The sequence below is a fragment of the Muntiacus reevesi genome, chromosome 8 (genome assembly GCF_963930625.1).
Source record: "Muntiacus reevesi chromosome 8, mMunRee1.1, whole genome shotgun sequence".
In the NCBI taxonomy this organism is placed as follows: domain Eukaryota; kingdom Metazoa; phylum Chordata; class Mammalia; order Artiodactyla; family Cervidae; genus Muntiacus; species Muntiacus reevesi.
The window spans coordinates 50,048,635-50,065,783 of NC_089256.1; the positions used below are offsets into that span (position 1 = coordinate 50,048,635).

The 17,149-nt window shown below is 35.1% G+C and overlaps 1 protein-coding gene and 1 pseudogene across 7 annotated transcripts in view; both read right to left on the minus strand.

Moving 5' to 3' along the window:
• Positions 1-2,332: 2,332 nt before the first annotated feature.
• The window catches only part of DLG1 (discs large MAGUK scaffold protein 1), a 260,484-nt gene continuing 245,667 nt past the window's right edge, over positions 2,333-17,149 (minus strand). For all 7 annotated transcript variants that reach the window (XM_065943579.1, XM_065943584.1, XM_065943583.1 and 4 more), the window contains 3 exons: positions 10,723-10,832; positions 5,080-5,171; positions 2,333-4,190 (listed from right to left, as the gene is read on the minus strand). In XM_065943579.1, coding sequence (XP_065799651.1) covers positions 4,084-4,190; positions 5,080-5,171; positions 10,723-10,832 — 309 coding nt within the window. In that variant the 3' untranslated portion in view covers positions 2,333-4,083. The remainder of the gene's footprint in view (positions 4,191-5,079; positions 5,172-10,722; positions 10,833-17,149) is intronic.
• Positions 14,217-15,047, minus strand: LOC136173375 (small ribosomal subunit protein uS8-like; annotated as a pseudogene).

The following is a 17,149-nucleotide window of genomic DNA, read 5'->3' on the forward strand; positions in this document are numbered from 1 at the left end:
GAAAATAATTTTGTAACTCAAAGTCTGTTAGAATTTATAGGGATGTAGAATGGTGGACCATGTTCTTCTTTCTCAGTCTTCTGCACCATACACACTCCAGAGCAAGGGAAAGAACAGACATTGACAGTCAAGTATCAGATGCTGTTTTTAGCGTTTTATACACACTGCTTTACTTAACCCTTATTAACAACTCTGCAAAGACGTCAATCAAATCTCACTTAAAATGTAGCAAAATGAAGGCTCAAGTTAACCTTTATACAATGGGAATTGGAACAAATCCAGGCTTCTAATTTCAAGGAAAAGGGAATTAATTTTAAAGGGCCCCCTGAATTTGTAATCTTAATGATTCTCAAAATATCTCCGTTTTACAAATAAGTAAACAGAAAGAGGGATGAGATGACTTGCTCAACTGTTACATAACCAGTAAGTGGCAGAGTTGTTCAAGTCAAGCTGATTCCATAGCCCACATTCTTCACATTATAGTCTTCTGCTGCCAAAGACAATGAGAGCTATACTGTGCAACTCTGGAGTGAGATAAACAGTCTTCAATATTGGACTAAACCATCTAAATTTGGGTCAGAAAAGTGACATTTGTGTTGATATCTTTTAAATTCATCCACCTCAGTAAAACCTCAAGCTCACTGATACTCTTTTAAATCAGTAATTCAAATTTTGAGGGACTGAATAGCCCACTGAATTAAGCTCACAGCAAGAAGAAAAGGACCTGGAATGGGAGAAAAACAACGGTTGCAGGAGCTACAGGCTCTAATCCTGGCTGTAGCACAACTTTAAGACACAGGAATCTCTGGCTTCTGTTTCACTACCTGTAAATCAAGAGTATTCAAGGCAGAATCTCAGAATGTAACTGTTTAGTACTTTGGAAAACAAAATTTCCACACCAGTAAAGTCCCCAAATTGCCATGTTTGGAGTTTAAGACTATGCAGTGATTCAGCAGGTGTGTGCTGACCAGTGCTTTCTGCTTGAAGCTCACTCCATCATTTTCTGAAGAGCCCTGCACAGATATGGAATAGCAAAGCAACCAGAGACATGTAGTCTTATTTAAGAGGTACTTTTATTTTTGCCAAGTTAAGGGTATTAAGGTGCATATTGGGCTATGCAAGTGGTGCAGTGGTAAAGAATCTGCCTGCCAATGCAGGAGACACATTCCATCCCTGGGTCGGGAAGATCCCCTGGAATAGGAAATGGCAACCTGCTCCAGTATTCTTAGCCTGGGAAATCCCATGGACAGAGGAGCCTGGTGGGTTACAGTTGCTGGGGTTGCAAAGAGTCAGATATGACTGAGCAACTGAGAGCAGCATAAGGAACATAATATAAATATGGAATATTTCATGAAACACTCAAAATAGTAGTAATCCCTATGTATTAGAATAGTGGACTTCTCCCCTAATGAATAGTGTTCCATTTTTAATCCTAAAGAGGTTCTTTGCCAATATGACAGTGCTAGGCTTACTTGTTTGCCAGAAATAGTCCTTTCAGCTGTGATGGGAATGCCTTATTCTATGTGTCTGTCCTTACTTACTGTGTGACTCTGGGCAAGGACCTTCATCTAAGTCTATCTTTATCTTTAAAGAGACAATAACTTAACATAATTTAAGTTACAGTGCCTTACACAGTAGGGGCTGAAAAATGAGGCAGCCTAGTATATCAGAAAAAAAACCTGCAGCAGAGAAACTTTGATATGGATACCCAGCACTGCCATTTACTAGCTAAGTAAGCTTGGCAAAGTGATTCTGCTTAAGCCTTAGAGTGGGGTCAGTAACTTGTATCTTCTTTTAAGAAATTACATGATATTATACTAAAGTGGCTGTTGCATAGTAGTACTGAGCAATTAGTACTTTTATTAACAATTCTATACAATCTAGAAAGGTGCACAAAAGTTAGTATCCTCTTACCAAAAAAAAAAAAGAAAAATCACTTAACAAGGACATTCAGAAAGCAATATATTTTAACACATAAATGGCATCATTTTATAACCTCCTGATATTTTACATTTGACCAGTAAATGCTGCAAAATGGCTTAGGCTGGGTCCTGCTATAATGTGATTTCTGGGGCTCTGGAGATCATATGACAACAATAGTCTTCTGATATATTTATGTTTGGTAACAACTTACTATATTCAGCATATAACACCTATGGTATATATTTCAATGTGTTAACATATTCAACTCCAAAATCTATAGAAGAAATTTAATTAGGTTGCCTAACAATTCTTGAATTCTGTTTACAAATTATGTGATGCCCCAAATTGTCCCCAAAAATGCTAGCTTGTAAAATAATTTTTTCTTTCGGAATACAAGACACATTTAACATACAGATTTTACAATAAAGTTTATTAGCTGTTCTCCTCTTTCTCATAAATGGAATGGATAACGTCGATAATTCTTTACAAACCAGCATGTATTTGTTTAAGAAACTGTAATGAGGAGGCTGTCAAAAACACATATTCAATAAACAATTCCAAAAAAAGCCAATGGGAAGCCAAACAGTATTATAAAAGACCAGAGAAATTGATTTCTGAAATTGTTATTTACTTTTCACTAAAATTTCTTAATTGCTCACCATGAAGACCTGTGCAACTCTACAGCAGAGCAGCTACAAAAGATGAAAGGTGTACAGTCTGAGAGGAAAACACTCATACACATGAGGCTTTTGCCTATTAATAAAGGAGAACTGGAAAGAGGTGGAGACCAAATCCAAACCCAATGACAAGAACAACAGCAACAACAAAAAACCACCCCCCTGAAAAAACACCCCCCACAAAAAACCAACCAGGAACCATCTGAAAACTTTTATAGAAAAGAGGAGAACATGCCCATGTTTTTACTTATAACCTAATTTCCCTAAAGGTTTCTTTGCACACCACCATACTCTCATTTTCACTTCATAAGATTAAGGAAGATAAAGTCTAATCAATTAATATTTAATTTAAAAATCAAACAAAAAGAGTAGGTGGCAAAAGAAAAAAATATATTTTAAATATACATATATATGTTTGTGTGTGTGTGCAACTATGTAAAGAAAATAATTCCCATAGTTAGAGTTTAAAGAAAGTTTTATATATATTTATATATATATATTTTATTATAACAAAATAGTCAGTTATTGTGGGTAAAATATTCATTAAAATCTGACCCTTAAGAATGTATTTAAAGTTTTAGACTATGTATTGGACTTCTTTCCCACTGCCATAATGAATACTACATTACCACTGTAATGTCTGTTTTGTATTTATGTCCATGAAATCTTCTCAACCTTATGTGTAAAAGGTGAGCTCCCCAAGCACCTAAACATGGCCTCAATTCAGAAAAATGTAATGATCATTATGTATGAACAACTTTTGTAAGACACTATAAATAGTGTTGCACAAGTAGATTAAAAACATTTAAACACTGTTATTCCTAGCAAATCTACTGGGAGAAAAAAAAAACAAACTTCAAATAATAAAAGACTTTTAAGAAGAACGCTTATGAAAAATGAATATCCCTTGTGAAATTATTAGTTAACTCAGATACTCATTTTGAAATTAAGAAACATATATTTTTGTTATTTGTCTGTATGAAATATTTGCTTTGATAACAGAGTCAATTGAGAAAAGGACTTGAAGAGTTAACATATTGGCCAAACCATGCTATTAAAGTTAAGTGTGCATTGTTGCTCAAAATTCACTAAATCATTAAAACCACTTTTCTTTCATTTATACTGAAATTTGGAAAGACTGTACATAAAGCTTTTCTGAAAATCTCTTAAGGTTACTTTCCCTTAAACATTAAGGAATTTTACCACAATTACCCCGTCTCTTGAAATCCTATTAATAGCTGGTCAGGCCATTCCATCTTCAGCTGTGAAAAATGGCCACAAACCAACAGTGACATGAAATAATACAGATGGTACAACTTGAGGGAGACACTAAGACATCAAAAATAAGTGCAACTGCAGACCATGATGAGTGGGATATGATTCAACAAGAAAGAAGAAATGAAGACAGACTTGAGAAAGAAAGGGCAAAGAAGTGTTGAAGAAAATGAGACTGTAGAAAAGAGAAACAGAGAAACATCAGTCCTCATAACTTTTCTTTTGCTGGAACCCAAATGTAAGGACCAGACTGTTCTTCTATGATCTGCTTCACTTGGTTGTAAATGTCTTCCAGCGTATCTCCCTGTACAATAGCTGTAATGATAGAATTAGAAGCCTCCATTAATTGCTTATCTGCACCATTACGATTTTTTGTAAAATAACTAGAAACACTTATTCAGGGAGAAATACTGTTTATGTACTGTTTAACTAGTAAAAAGCTCATTTTATTAATTTTCCTATTTGTAAAATAGAAAACAGTTTATTTCAAAAGTTTATCAAAAAGCAAGATTTGGTGATTTTTACTTTGTGCATTTGGGAAACAGACACTGAAGTAATTAGAGGCAACTTACTCTTAAATGTTTCATAAAAAAGTATAAATGTGGTAAAATGTTAAGTGCTGGTGGAATATGAGTATATGTAAGTGCTGGTACTATTCTTGTGATTTTTCTGTTAAGTCTGAAATTATTAAAAAATCCTTAACAAAATAACACTTGGGTTACAATTCCATGATACTTAATAGTACTTATTAATAATATGAACACCAAATATAAGCTGATCAGTATTTCAAGCAAGTAATTAACAACAAAAACCAATCCAAAGATAGCTAAGGAATAACTGGAATAAAATTTGGGAATTGAATTTGGGAAGTGCTCTCTACTCTTCTCTTTCTAAACAAATATCTTAAAAATGGATCAAAATTTATAAAGTATAAGAGAAAAATCAGTATCATAAGAAATCAACTCTGAATGTTTCCTTCTGGTATGAATTATTCCTGTACATGCTGTCCTTATCAACAACCTAAGATACACTAAATTTCAAGATTCTTCATCACCACCACCTAGATTAGATGAATTATTCTGAAAATGATAGCACTTATTACTACTGGTAATTGTGGACATAGTTCAAAATTCATCTCAATGAGTCAGTTCTTATGGCCCCAAAACAAAATTCTAACATACAAGCATCTACACATGATGCCAACCTGTAAAATGTTCAGTAAATTCTTGTTCCAGTTTCATGGCTCTCTCAAACGTCTTTCTGGCTTGTTCTTCTGTCAGACGTTTATTCATTTCCCTAGGCAAATAAATTTAGAAATTAATAATTACTACATTATAATACTTTTGAAAAAGGGTGACAAAGGAGAGAAGACACATATAAAATCATGAAAAAGTGAGGTCTGTTGAGAATTGTAATGTAATTGCAAACTATATTCAGTCACTGACCATGTAGCTTTGTATCTGGAATGACAGAAAGGTTCCAAAACTTTCTTGCATTAACTCAGGACAGCCAAAAAACCCCAAACATTAACTTGTCAGTTTTGACTTAATGAAAATCTCATATTAAAATATGACTTACAGATTTACTTACCAATTTATAAGGTAGTAAAGGGAATACATGAACACATTAAATAATACCATGAGAAGACAATCAGCAAAACAGTCTGGGTGAAACTGCAGAGTAAGTGAGTTGGTTTCTTCAACAAAGAAACAGAAAAAAGGCAAAGATGGGAGGGAGAATATGTAGATCAAAAAACTTAACAAACTGTCATGAACAGACTGTCTGGAACGTGATTCAAACAAACTGAGAAAACATAAGCTTAAGAAACAAGAAAATATGAACTATCTGATGCTATCAAGGAATTACTGTTTCAGTGTGACATCACAGTGATGTTTTTAACAAGGAATTTTATCTTTCAAATACATATAAAGATGTATGGATGAAATCATGTAATGTCTGGGATTTGTTTCAAGATAATCTGGAGTGGAGGGTTAAGGAGGTGTTGGGATGGATAAATAAGATTAGTTGTAGTTAATAATTATATTACAGCTGGATGATGGATATATGAAAGTTTGTTCCCAACTTAAGAGAGAAAGCTTTCAATGTTTCACCTTCAAATATGACATTTGCTTTGATATTCTGTAGATGACTTTCATCAGATTTTATTCACAGTTTACAAAATGTTTTTGTCGTGAATAAATGTTAATTTTACCAAATGCTTTTTTTACATTAAAATGATCTTTTTTACTAAAATTTTTTTTGGGGGGGTTGTGCTGTGTAGCTTGTGGGATCTTAATTCCCCAGCCAGGGACTGAAACTGAACCTGGGTCACCACAGGAAATCACCAAGTCCTAATCACTAGACTGCCAGGGGAATTCCTGTAAAATTGTTAATGTGGTACACTACACTGATCTTTTAAAAAACTGAAGTACTGCTGATTTAAAATGCTCTTAGTTTTAGGTGCAGAGCAAAGTGATTCTGTTTTATCTATCTATCCATATGAGTACATATATTCTTTTCATATATATATTATATATACTTTTCCAGATTCTTTTCCATTTTATGTTATTCAGTTCAGTTCAGTCACTCAGTTGTGTCCGACTCTTTGTGACCCCTTGAATCACAGCACGCCAAGCCTCCCTGTCCATCACCAACTCCCGGAGTCCACCCAAACCCTTGTCCATCGAGTCGGTGATGCCATCCAACCATCTCATCCTCTGTTGTACCCTTTTCCTCCTGCCCTCAATCCCTCCCAGCATCAGGTCTTTTCCAATGAGTCAACTCTTCGCATGAGGTGGCCAAAGTATTGGAGTTTCAGTTTCAGCATCAGTCCTTCCAATGAACACCCAGCACTGGTCTCCTTTAGGATGGACTGGTTGGATTTATGTTATTACAAGATACTAAATATAGTTCTCTGTGCTGTACAGTAGGTCCCTGGTGTTTATCTATTTTATATAGAGTAGCATGTGTCTATTAATCCCTCAATTCTTAATTTATTTTCCCATCTCCCCTTTGGTAATAATCATGCTTGTTTTCTATAATACATTGATTTTTAAAAATTACTTTAAAAATTGTGATAAAGGGGCTTCTCTGGTGGTTCAGATGGTAAAGAATCCACCTGCAATGCAGGAGACCCAGGTGGATCTCTGGGTCCAATATCATATGGTAATCTGATTTTTAGTATGTTGAGAAAGTCCCATACTATTTTCTACAGCAGCTGCACCATTTTATATTCCCACCTACACAAGAGATCCAGTTTTTCCACATCCTTGGCAGCATTTATTTTCTGCTTTTTGACAGTAGCCATCCTAACGGGTGTGAGGTGGTATGTCACTGTAGTTTTGATTTGCATTTCCCTAGTGATTTGTGATGCCAGGCATCTTTTAATGTGCTTACTGGCCATTTATTTATTTTTCCTCTTTGGAGAAATATCTATTCAAGTCCTATCCCCATTTTTGAATCAAGTTTTATGTTGTTGTTGAGTTTTAGTTTTCTATATATTCTGGATTTTAATCTGTTATCAGATCTATGATTTACAAATGTTTTCTCCCATTCTATGGGTTACCTTTTTATTCTGTGGGTAGTGTCTTTTGATATAAAAAGCTTTAAGCAGTCACAAAGTCTAACCTCCCTTTTTTCTTTTCTTACCTGTGTCTTTGGTGTCATATCTAAGAAATCACTGCCAAATCCAATGTTGTGAAGGTTTTGTCCTATGTTTCCTTCTAAGAGTTTTCTGTCTTATCTTTAGGGCCTTGATCCATTTTTAACTGACTTTTGTATGTAGTGTTAGGTAAGGGTCCACCTTTGTTCTTTTGCATGTGGATACACAGTTTTCCTGGCATCACCTGTTGAACAGACTATCCATTCCATTTTTTTTTAAAGATTTTTGTTTGACATGGACCATTTTAAAAGTATTTACTGAATTTGTTACAATACTGCTTCTGTTTTATGTTTTGGTTTTTTAGCTACAAGGCATGTGGGATCTTGGTTCTCCAACCAGGGATTGAACCTGCACCTCCTGCACTGGCAGACACTGACCCCTGAACAAGGCTGGGGTTAGGGATGCCAACCCTCCACACAGTTGAAAATCTGCGTATAATTTAACAGTCAGCCCTCCATATACTTGGTTCCTCTGTATCCATAGTTCCACATCCACAGATTCAGTCAACTGTAGACTGAGTAGTACTGCAGTATTTACTACTGAAAAAAGATCCATGTTTAAGTAGACCCATTGGAAGGACTGATCAATATTTGGCCACCTGATGCAAAGAGCTGACTCATTAGAAAAGACCCTGATGCTGGGAAAGATTGAAGGCAGGAGAAGGGGACAGCAGAGGAAGAGATGATTGGATGGCATCACCGACTGGATGGACATGAGTTTGAGCTGGTAAAGGACAGGAAGCCTGTCATGCTATAGTCCATGGGGTGGCAATGAGTCGGACAGGACTGAAAACTGAACTGATGCAGTTTAAACCTGCGATGTTCAAGGGTGAGCTGTAGTCACATCAGAGAAATTCTGCAAGTCCAACTGTTGTCTAGGTGGGGAGATGGATTACTGGTGCTTCCTACTCCAGTTTCTCTCTATCTCTATCATGGATTAATCTCAAATGTGAATCTAGCCTTGCATTGCTTAAATATGCCCAACTTGGCTGTTATATTTCATCTTATAAAAACTGCTGGATTCAATATGCTCATATTTTGGTAAGGATTTCTGCATCTATATTCATGGTAAGACTGGTCTGTCAGTTTCATTGCTTGTGAAATCTCTGACAGATTTTAGTATTAAATTAGTGCCTATAAAATTAGTTGAAGAATCTTTGTAAGACTAGTATTGCTTCCTAGTTTTTGGTAGAATTCAGTAAGTTCTCTCGGCTTAGTGTTTTATTTGTAGGAAGGCTTTCCATAATAGAGTTAAGTTCTTTAGTAATACAGGCCTAGATATTCTTTTTTCCTTTTCTATTTCTTCAGATCTTTTAAAGTATAATTCTCAAACACAGAAGACAAATACCATAAATGTATATCCTGATGAGTATTCAGCAACTTATGCTTTCCTGTATATCCAGTACCTAGACTGAGATAGAGAACATTACCTCGGCACCTAGGAATCTGAGTATCTTCACTCCAGTCACTAACCAACCCTCAAAGAATAACCTCTATTTGATTTTTATAATGATTAAATTTGGGACCATAGAATATACATATACCTTTAGGTCTGGATTTTTGTTTCACTCAAACTGTATTTATGAGATTCTTCTATACTTTTGTGTGTGGTTGGAGAAGTGTGGTTTTATGGTCACATAGGTTCACACACTTGTGTGTGTGGTTGTGTGTGTTCATTCCCATTAATGTAGAATATTTCATTGTGTGAATATGTTATAATTCACATATGTATGATGGGCATTTGGTTAATTTCAAGTTTCTGGTTATTTAGTATAGTATTTCTGTCTAATCTAGTACTTGTCTTTGTAAACACAGGTAAACATTTCTGTTGGGTGTATATCTAGAAATGAGATTTCTGGGTCCTAAGTAATGTATATATTCAGCTTTAGGAGATACTGTAAACAGTTTACCAATGTGGATATACCAATTTACACTTGTACTGTGCTACTCAAGGTGCAAAGCAAAGGTATAAATGTATCTTACTAATGGAGTAAACCTTTAACTTTTATGAATGTCCCTCTTTATCTCTAGTAATACTTCTTACTTGAAGTATACCTTGAAAGTAGCATAAACAAACTGAGTTTTCCATGGTATATCCTTTTTTCCCCTTTTCTTTCAGCCTTTTCACAGACTAATAATTAAGCCTGCCATATGACTGATGGGTTTTCACAAATATTTCCCAAATACACTTTCCCAAAATATGACACTTTGGTATAATGGACATTTTAAATTGAAGGACTGTGTAAAATGACAGGTGCAGGAGGGACTCTCTGACTTTTCTCTGAAGCAGATCAAGAAGACCCTCATGTGAGAGGTGACCTCCCTATATCTAAAGAAAAGCAGCATCCTTATCCCTGAAGACAGAGGGGAGCTGAGAGGAATTTGAATGAACAAGCCTTACTAAGTTTCCACCAGGTTACTACTCTTAAGTCATATCCTCTGGTCCTATCACATTTCCCCATCATTCTCCACTCTTCATCTAACCTAGTATAAAAATGTTCAGGTTTAACCATTTCTTTGGGTTTTCATTTCCTTATGAAGCATACTATGTGACCGTAAAATGTATATATGCATGCTTTTCTCCTGTTAATTTGTCTTTTGTTATAGAGGCCCAGCTGAGAACCTAAAAGAGTAAAAGGTAAAGATATTTTTCCTTTTCTACAAAAGTAACATATGGTTACTTATTTTTCATTCTTCTATTCTGACAATTTTTGTCTTTTAACTGGACCATTTAGGCTAGCATTTAATTAATTAAACATTTGGGTTAATTTATACTATCTTACTATCTGTATCCTTTTGCCCCACCTATATCATGTTTCTATTTGCTCATTCCTCTCTTTTAGTATTTATTTAAATTATATTTTTTGTCCTCTATTAGATAAACAGTTATATATTATTTGATTCTCTTAATCAGAGCTGCACCACCTAATTAAGTAGGTACTAGATCCATGTGATTATTTAAACTCATTCCAATGTAATTTAATGCATAGTATATTAATGTTGATTATGATAGTATCAAGAGTGCTTATTTAATCCTCACAACAACCCTCTAAGGTGGATATACTATTATCTGCATTTTACAGACAAAGGAATTGAGATGCAAGAAGGGTAAGTAAATTATCCAATCTAGTAAGTAACAGAGACTGGATTTGTACTTAGAGGCTGTGCCTTAGGAATTTACACTTACATGATATTTTCCATGGATTTGGGTTTAATAAAAATGGAGATCGGGTAAAGTTGTGCAATCTGTAATCTCTTTATGGCATTTCCAGACACATCAAGGATACAGTGTTTGCCCTAAAATAGAGGGGATAGAGAAGAAAAATAAGTGAACGAAGTATTTTCAATTATATCACAAGTATATTTCCTAGAAGTACAAAGTCTTAATTATGATATGTTTGGATTCTGTTCACTTTAAGCAAGTCTGTCATTTCATTATGAATACAATGTATAATGACTATAGATTAATTAATTTTCCATTTTCAAATATTACATTTAAAAAGGAATAAAAATGCAATTTCCACAGATTAGTAATCTCTCAAAATGACAACCAATATGGGGTTCCTGTCTTTTATTTTGCTGAGAAAGGGAACTAAAATATATCCTAAGGTTACCATCTTGCTACAATCATCATTTTATAAAAGAATATATGTCCTATAGATATCAATTAGGTCTAGCTGGTCAATTGTGTCATTTAAAGTTTGTGTTTCCTTGTTAATTTTCTGTTTAGTTGATCTATCCATAGTTGTGAGTGGAAGGTTCATAGCATTACAGGCTTACCTCAAGAAACAAGAAAAAAGTCAAATAAATAACCTAACTCTACACCTAAAGCAACTAGAGAAGGAAGAAATGAAGAACCCCAGGGTTAGTAGAAGGAAAGAAATCTTAAAAATTAGGGCAGAAATAAATGCAAAAGAAACTAAAGAGACCATAGCAAAAATCAACAAAGCTAAAAGCTGGTTTTTTGGAAAAAAAAAATAAATAAAAGAATATATGATCAAACAAGAAGGTAGAAGCCTAAGATAAATGAGACTCTTTAAAACTGCATATATAAACAGAAAAAGAGACACAGATGTACAGAACAGACTTTGGGACTCAGTGGGAGAAGGCGAGGGTGGGTTGTTCTGAGAGAATAGCACTGAAACAAGTATACTATCAAGGGTGAAACAGACCACCAGCCCAGGTTGGATGCATGAGACAAGTGCTCAGGGCTGGTGCACTGGGAAGACCCAGAAGGATGGGATGGGGAGGGAGGTGGGAGGGGGGATCGGGATGGGGAACACATGTAACTCCATGGCTGATTCATGTCAATGTATGGCAAAAACCACTACAATACTGTAAAGTAATTAGCCTCCAACTAATAAAAATAAATGAAAAAAAAAACCTGCATATATATTACCACTATCCTACCCTATTTTTCATCTTATTGGGGAGCAGTGAAAACTTTATTACAAACTAGAACATTTGAAAACCCCAGTTCTGAATTTAAGAAACTTTCTTGACTTAAATTCACTGCCAAAGGCCATTAAGGTTTTTAGTAAAGAGGAGCATTTTCATGTTAAATAGGGTACTTCTAATTTATCAAACAGATTTTATTATAACATTTCCCTGGTGGCTCAGACAGTAAAGAATCCACTAGCAATGCGGGAGACCTGAGTTCGATCCCTGGATTGGGAAGATCCCCAGAAGATGAAATGGCAATCCATTCCAGTATTCTTGCCTGGAGAATCCCTGTGGACAGAGGAGCCTAGTGGGCTATAGTCCATGGGGTCACAAAGAGTCGAACATGACTGAAGTGACTTAGCAATAAAATCAGGTACTCCCCCATAATGCATCTTGTAATCTAAGGGCTTGAATCCAGTTCAATGAATGGTAATTTCACCTTAGTAGGAATATTTAAAATAAAAAAAATTAATATTGTATGAATACTTGAAACACACAGAAAAGTAAACAAAAGACATACATGTACCCGCCACCCACTTTTATTAAATACTATTTTACCTGATTGCTTAGAAATTAAAAAAGTTTACACTGAAACTTTAATATTATATCTTATTTGCTTTATTTTATCCATCTCTATATATGTACACAAATTGTAGACATAATAACTTCTTTACTCCTTACTTCCTGAACTGAATGACATCTCTTACATAACCACAGTACAATTTCAATTGGTCATCTAGTATCGTTTACTGCAAAAGGAAAAAAAAATTCTTGCTTTAGGGCCAGTCTAGGACCACACATTGCATTTAGTTGTAATGTGTCTTTAGTCTCTGTCAAGCTGGCACAATTCTTTAGTCTCTTACATGATCTTGATATTTCTGATAGTACTGAATATTTTTTTCAGAGAATATGCCTCAACCTGGGTTTGCCTAATGTTTCTCATCAGATGGCAGGTACACATTTTTGGCAGTAATAGCACAGAAATGATGTTGCATCCTTCTCAGTCCATCATATCAGGAAGCATATGATGTCTACTAGTGATTTTATTATTTTTTTTTAGTGATGTTAATTTAAAAAATTTTTTTAAATTTATTTCTGGTCGTGCGGGTCTCTGTTGCTGTGTGCAAGGTTTTTTCCTCTAGTTGTGGCGAATGGGGCTACTCTTTGTAATGGTGCTTGGGCTTCTCACTGCAGTGGCTCCTCTTGTAGAGTACAGGCTCTAGAGTGTGGGTTCAGTAGTTGTGGCATGCAGGCTTCGTTTGCTCCATGGCATGTGGGATCTTCCCAATCCAAGGATCGAATACACGTCTCTTGCATTGGTAGACAGATTCCTAACCACAAGACCACCAGGGAAATCCTGATGTTAAATCTGATCATTTTTTAAAGGTTTTGTCTGCCAGATTTCACCACTGTAAGTCTACTATTTCCCCTTTATAATTGAGAAGTATTTTGGGGAAGGATATGTTGAAACTATGTAAATATCCTGTTTCTCATCAGACAGTAATTAACTCACTCAGTAATTTTAGCACACACTGATGACTCCTGCCTTAATCATTATGGCAGTTGTCAAAAGACCTAACTCCATTACTCCTTCTAACTTTATTAGTAGACATTAATAATGTAAGGTGAAGCTTCCCTTCCGTCCACTTATTTATTTATTCATGTATTTACTTATACCATTGTGAACTCTTAGATTCTTATTCTCTGTGTTACAATAAGCTATTATCATTTTAATATTCTAATTTTTCCAAACTTGGCCACTGGGGGACTTTACAGGTTGACTTCAGTGTCTTTATGGAATACTTGTATCATTCTTTAAGCACTTCCTTAGTTTTCTGGCATAGCAAAATGTTCCAGGCTCATCTTGTACTTTCCCAATGGAATCGGCCATAATTCTGAGTTCTGGATCTTTTTAATGGAGCATAGTATTTAGAAAACAAGATCTAAGCAGTAGGTATTACTCAGAATCATCATTTTTAGGCCTTCTTTGTGGACAGAGCAAGAAAATATATACACACATTTGTATTTTCTACATCTACTATATTAAGATGTACGGATTTACATTCATATCTCTAATTCCAATCCAATTATCACAGTTTATTCTATCCTTACCTTATTTCTAAAATCCCTGCATTGACAGTGAGAAATCTAGCTCCCATGAAGTGTAAATATATTATTTGCTCAACTCTAAAACATATATTAGTTTCAAACCTACTATCCCATACCAATCTGAAAAACAAACCTACTAATTAGAGTTCAGTATCTGTTCACAGGTTTTCTGTCTTTAGCCTACCTTCAAGGATTAGTGGGATTAAGACGTTTCCCCTTCCCTTCCCCTTTTCAATGAAGTTATTTGAAAATTAATTTTAAAATAACTATTTGAAATAGTCAGATTTAGTTTGTTCATATATCATTCTGCTTTCTCTTCTCTTTTTATTTTTTGAATATACAAAATGTTAACATAGTGCTGAAGTCAAAATTATACAAAAAGGTATACTTGGAGAATTGCTACACCTCCACCCATTCTTCCTCAATCCCTATCTCTCATCCTTTCCAATCCTCCCTCTGTAGGTAACTCATCTCAGGCTTGATTTATCATTAAAAAAATTTTTTCTTTTTCCTCTAAGGCATTTTATTTGTACGTATTACATCCCTAGAAAAAGAATCCAAGGATTTTCCCTCCTGTATGTTTTCGTCTTGCTTCTTCATGGTCCATAATGCCAGCTGAGGTTGTCAGTACAATGAAACCAAACTGACGGGATGGGAGCAGGTTATTCTACCATTTTTCTAGATCTTTGAGTTGCACATCAAATCTGGGGCTGATCACTCCACACTTATTTAGCCTGCCTGTGAGGTTCACAACAATTTTCCCAGCCCTGTGATCATCAATGATTTCAAATTCGCCAATGTAACCATGCTTCATCGTCACTGTTAGAAACCTGACGATGACCTTGGAGCACGGCCGAATAAGCAGCTGGCGTTTGCCTCTCTTTTTGGCGAGGTTGATACTCTTGAGAGCATCAGCCAGGACATTCATGCGCACCATTCTGGCGGCACAGAAAAATGGCGGAAAGAACAAAAAAATTTTTTTAAATCTTATTTCTGTGTGAATTATTTATATCTTTTGTCTATTTTCTGTTACATTTTGGTCTCTAGTCCCTCAATTTTTAAGTGTGTTTAATATTTTGGGAATATCACCCCTTGGCTTGTAGACTTTTTATCAGTTGTTTTGTGGCTTTGGTAATGGTGTTTTATATTAGTTTTTGGAAAAATTTCTTTGCAAGCCAAAGTCTTTTTATTTTCATATGGTCAGAATTATCAGTCTTTTATTGCATCTGAATTTTGATTTATGGCTAAAAAATCTTTCCTGTGCCCAGGTTATATTTTCTTCTTTCTATTATTGTTGCTTTGTCTCTAAGTCATGTCTGACTCTCTTGCAATCCCATGGATTGCAGTCTGCCAGGCTCCTCTGTCCATGGGATTTCCCAGGCAAGAACAATGGAGTGGCTTGTTATTTTCTTCTCTAGGGGATTTTCCCGACCCAGGGATTGAACCCATGTCTCCTACATGGCAGGTGGGTTGTTTACCACTGAGCAACCAGGGAAGCCTGTCAACTTTATTAGAGCCAATTTTTGCATATGGTGTGAAGTATAGTTCTAATTTATCTTTTCTTCAGTTGTTCTAACTCTATTTATTAAAAAGCCCATTATTAAAACCACCAGTGACTTGAGATTGCACCTTTATCATATACTGTATTTTTATACATATTTGGGTCTTTCCTAGATTTTCTTTCCTTTGGATTTACTCATCTCTTTGTCCTATTCATGGGTCATGCTGCTGCTCCTAAGTCACTTCAGTCGTGAGCACAGTTTTAGTTAAGAAGACTTTATAGTAACCTTTAATATCTGGTAGGGCTAGAATCTCCTGTAGCTTTTCTTTTTGTGTTGTCCTGGCTTCTCATATGAACTTCAATTCAATTTCTTTAACTTCATAAAAAAGCTGGTAGTCATTTTTATCGGGATTGTGTTCATATATAAATTAGCTTAGAACTGGCAGGTTTATAATGTTGAATTGTCATAACTAAGAACAAGGGATGTCTTTCCATTTGTTCAAGTCTAATACTATTCTAGAAGTTTTTTACAGATTTCCTCATATAAGTCAGAATATTTCTCATTAAGTTCACTAAGTATTTTACATTCTATTTCCTATATTATAAATATGGTTTTCTCTATCATTTTCTGATTACTATTAATGTTAAACATATTAATCTCTGCAAATTAATTTTATAAGCTACCTTACTCTTGCTTTTTTATGTCTTTGATTTTATAGTCTTTAATTTTATAGTGAATTCATATTTTATCAAATGAATTTTGTAATAGATTTTTTATGGTGTATTCTTGTCTGGAGAATCCCATGGACAGAGGAGCCTGGTGGGCTGCTGTCCATGGGGTTGCACAGAGTTGGACACGACTGAAGCAACTTAGCACGCATGCATGCATTGGAGAAGGAAATGGCAACCCACTCTAGTGTTTTTGCCTGGAGAATCCCAGGGATGGAGGAGCCTGGTGGGCTGCCGTCTATGGGGTCGCACAAAGTTGGACACGACTGAAGCGACTTAGCAGCAGGAGCAGGAATACTATAATACCTGAAAACAGAGACAGTTTTCTTTCCAATTATTATGCCTCTGATTGATCTGTATTGTGTAATAGAACTGACAACACCTTGAGTAGTAGTAGAGATGGACGTCCTTGCCTTCCTCCTCCTCATAATGGCACTGTCTCATTGTTTTTCCCATTAAGGATTTAAAATGAAGATTATCAATCCATCTATCTCAATCTTTTTCCTTTTTCTCTTTAAAAAATAATAATCTCTATGTTTTTGAGATTTCTTCCTCCAGGCAGAGGTACTAAATTTTACCAAATGCTTTTCAGGCATCTATGAATATATTTTTTTCTCTTTAGATCTGTTAATGTGATAGATTACATTAATGGATTTCCTAATATTGAGCTGACTTTAAATAGCTTTAATTCCAATTGGTCATGGTATATTATTTTTGCAATGTGGTATTGGATTCTATTTATTAAAATATTTAATACTTCTGTATTAATATTTATCAGTAACATTGGTCTGTAACTTTCACTGTCTTCATCAAGTTTAAATATCAAAATTAG